The 3529-nt window shown below is 38.4% G+C and overlaps 1 protein-coding gene across 1 annotated transcript; it reads left to right on the forward strand.

The window, feature by feature from the left end:
- Positions 1-1701: 1701 nt before the first annotated feature.
- LOC144640838 (uncharacterized) lies at positions 1702-2750 on the forward strand (the record flags this gene model as incomplete). The annotated part of the gene is made up of 2 exons (XM_078499906.1): positions 1702-1989; positions 2531-2750. Coding segments are annotated over exons 1-2 (494 nt in total), but the record flags the coding sequence as incomplete, so codon positions are not given.
- Between the last annotated feature and the right edge of the window lie 779 nt (positions 2751-3529).

A 3529-nucleotide genomic window follows, 5' to 3' on the forward strand; every position in this document is an offset into this window, starting at 1 on the left:
CATATGAAACAGGCGGAGATGCTCGTCTTCTCGCTCAGGGGTGTAAATTTTGGTCTTTTTTAAGGGTGTTTCAGGCAAAACGCCAATAATTTTAGTTTTAGTATTTTCTTTTTCCAATTGCCCATAATACACTTGGTTTGCCCCCCAAATTTTGCATAAACTATTGTTTTCAAATTCTCTTAGGAGGACTGCATATTTCCAGAACAATAGTTCATGCAAAATTTGGGGGGCAAACAAAGTGTATTATGGGCAATTGGAAAATGCTTGAACCACGCCCAGATTGGCCTCTTTTAGGGTTCCCTTTCATATGGAAGTCCCTCCCCCCCCCCCCCCGGGTTTCGAATACCAGATGTTTATTTTAACCGCGCTCACCCGAATACTTCGAGATCAGCCAACAAAACGTCTCTGGCACCCTGGGGGACCCCAGCGTAGTCTTTCAAGAGAATGTCATCAGTGCCATTTAGATCCCGGACACAAATCTATCCTGAACCTGTAATTGTAGAGGAGTTAATCACAATTCATGATTTCTCCTTCCGTCGAGCCGTGGAGCTTACCCATTACTTGACCGCTTATCCTAGACTTCAGCTTTTTTAGTAATTTAATGTTATGTTTGGTAGTTAGTAGGAAAAGACTGAGATCAAAATTTCTTTGCTTTTTAAAATAAAACTCAAAGAATGGTGACCAACCTCGTTTTCAGGGCTTTTCCCTTGGTAAAATTCATTCTCGTCCCCATAGCCCTTTCGTTTCTCTTAGCCGGCTTGGCACGAGAAAACGGAGGGCTCTGGGAACATAGGATTTTTGAATTAATTCGAATTTTTTGGATTGGCTGTTTGGAACAAAGAATTCCTAAACGGAAGTCAAAAACATAACGACTCTCTCATACATTCTTTTGAAACGTCATGACTGCATACATGAAGACCGGAAGTCCTAGAATCTAGGACTGGAAATTCTCTGTCCCCAGAGCCCTTCGTTTTGAGAAACGAAAGGGCTATGGGGACGAGAATGGGTAAAATTACCAACGGAAAAGCCCTGGGAACGAGGGTGAATGGGGTTGAACAAGAACACAGAACAAGACAAACAAAATTTAAAATATATTCAGGGAACATTTCCTTCATGTTTTTTAGGATGCACCGTTCCTATCACATAGCCGGGACAACTGAGACAGGTGTCACTAAAGGGCTTTAGGTTTCTAACCCCTATATGGCTCGAATTTAAAATATACAAATTCAGCTTCCTAATGTCTGAATTCTACAAAGCTACGATGGGGGGGGGGACAAAAAAATATTTGTCTCCATTACGTATTTTTGCATAATAATATGCGGAAACAAATTGTGTTACTATGCACAAGACAATTCGTAAAATGTCAATATTTTGGGATTGTAACAAGCTTTTCACGTTTAGTAATGTAGCATGAAGCGGTATCATTTTTTTGTTCTCAAAACAATCGTCTTATTAAATTAAATCACAGAAACTTTGGGATGGGTTTGATCATTAGGATGATCATGAGCACAATTTTCAAAGCCCTAGTTTTGTAAGTATGTTTGCTTAAATTGTCACGATAGTCAAATATACCTTGCATGACTAATAATCGCGGTCGAGAAAAAAATCTTGTTAAGTTTATATTTACAGTCTACTTTCCAATGACTCAGTAAAACTTTCTACTATTGTAGGGCTTCAGTCTTATTAAGCACTAGTCGAGACATCTCTTCGTCAACATGTTCTCTGCGAAATCGGTTTGTTTTTACTTGTCGCTAATTTTTGTGGCTGTACCCCACGTTCTTTCGTCAACTGGAGTGAACAAGACAGCGGGTAATGGAAAAGTTTTTATCACTGGAGATCACAACGAAGTTGTTGTGTCCACGGCCCGAGAAACGAAGATCGAGCTTGACGAGATTAAAAGCAAACTTCAATCGTTGAGCAAGAAAACGGAAAAGTTGTCCGTACAAGTTCAAGCGATGGCCCAGAGTTTAACCACTTTGGAGAAAGAAGGTATGGACCACCCCTCTTATCAATAGACTGTTCACAGTTTCTGTAGATTCTCGTATTTTCGATCGTTGGTCGCGGGAAAAGAACCACGAGAGAATTGGATCTTGCTTCGCGCTCCTGCCCGCTTCGCTCGCTGTTTCTTTTGCGTAATTTTGCATTGATAAAATGGAGAGGCCGTGAATAGTCTAGTCTACTTAATTTAGCAAATACCTAACCATACAGCTCCGCAGTACTGGTTAACCTCTGAAATACAACCATTTTCCAAAAACCAATCACCTTCGGCTTGACTTATTAATACAGTAAAGATCGATCGAAAAATTTCAACAGCACACTAACTAAGCACAATTTGTTACCGGAGTATTTAGTAGGCAATTTAGTAAAATTTGCACTTCAGATGAGATTACCAGTTTCATCACATATTTCGTTAGCCAAGGTCCGTCTATAATATAATCGACAAAAATTCACAAATTAGTAAGTGAGATTGAATTTTTTAAGAAAAAGTAATTATTTATCACGATAAAAAATTTCTTTTGGTTTCACCGAGGGGCAGATTACGGTCTGTTGTTCCCGCGAAAAGGAACCAATGATTACGTCATCACACGTGGCATGCCAAGCCTCACAGCCGTGACAATGTGTTTTTGGATGAAAACCGCTGACAAAGGAAATAGAGGAGTTCCACTGAGCTATGCCACGTCTAAAGATCATAACGAATTGGCCATCTGGGACTACAGGAAGTTTCAGATATTCGTGGGAGGCACTCGCAGGTACAACAGTTTCTCGTTAGCTACTTGAAGTAACCTTTCATTATTCTGATACACGAAAAGAGAACTGAAAAATACATGTGAATTTAAATTAAAACATTTAAAGGGACTATGTTACGGATTTTAACAGATTTTTGAAAAGCCAAAATTTATATTTTTGTCGTAAGAAATCTAAAAATAATGGTACATTTTTAGTAACAATTCCTATATTAGAGTACTGAAACTGTTTACAAGCGTGTTTGGCTGCGGATGGCTGGGATGGAAATGGATTGCAACTTGACAAAGTGAGGCTAAAGTTTTAAAGTTGTTTCCGCGCGTCTTCAAAACAAAAATGATATTTATAGCTAAAGTTTGATTTCTATCTTTAAATTAAGATTATATCTTCCTTTAGATGTTCAAAGAACTATTTTTCATGGGTAAAGTTGTCTATCACTAATTTTCAGTTACTTTCAAGGTTAGACTTAACAGTCCAAAATTGTTACTCTATCTCGATCGTTGGTCTATCTAGCTTGATTTAGGGACGGACCATTATTTTCTTGGAGGGGGGGGGGATGAAAAATTTTCCTCTGCAAACTTTTTTTTTTAGTTTATGCACCTCTGCAAACATTTTTTTTCGAAATTCTTACTATTTTTTGTTATACATATCGTGTTTGCAAACAATTTATTTTGTCTTTCCAGGCCCTGCAAACAATTTTTTTTCAATATTTTTCATCCCCCCCCTCCAAAAAAACAATGGTCCGTCTCCGTCCCTTATATGAAAAGGATACAACTAACTAACAGCT

This window comes from Oculina patagonica, unplaced genomic scaffold, assembly GCF_052425735.1.
Source record: "Oculina patagonica isolate OP01 unplaced genomic scaffold, crgOcupat unplaced502, whole genome shotgun sequence".
Classification (NCBI taxonomy): domain Eukaryota; kingdom Metazoa; phylum Cnidaria; class Anthozoa; order Scleractinia; family Oculinidae; genus Oculina; species Oculina patagonica.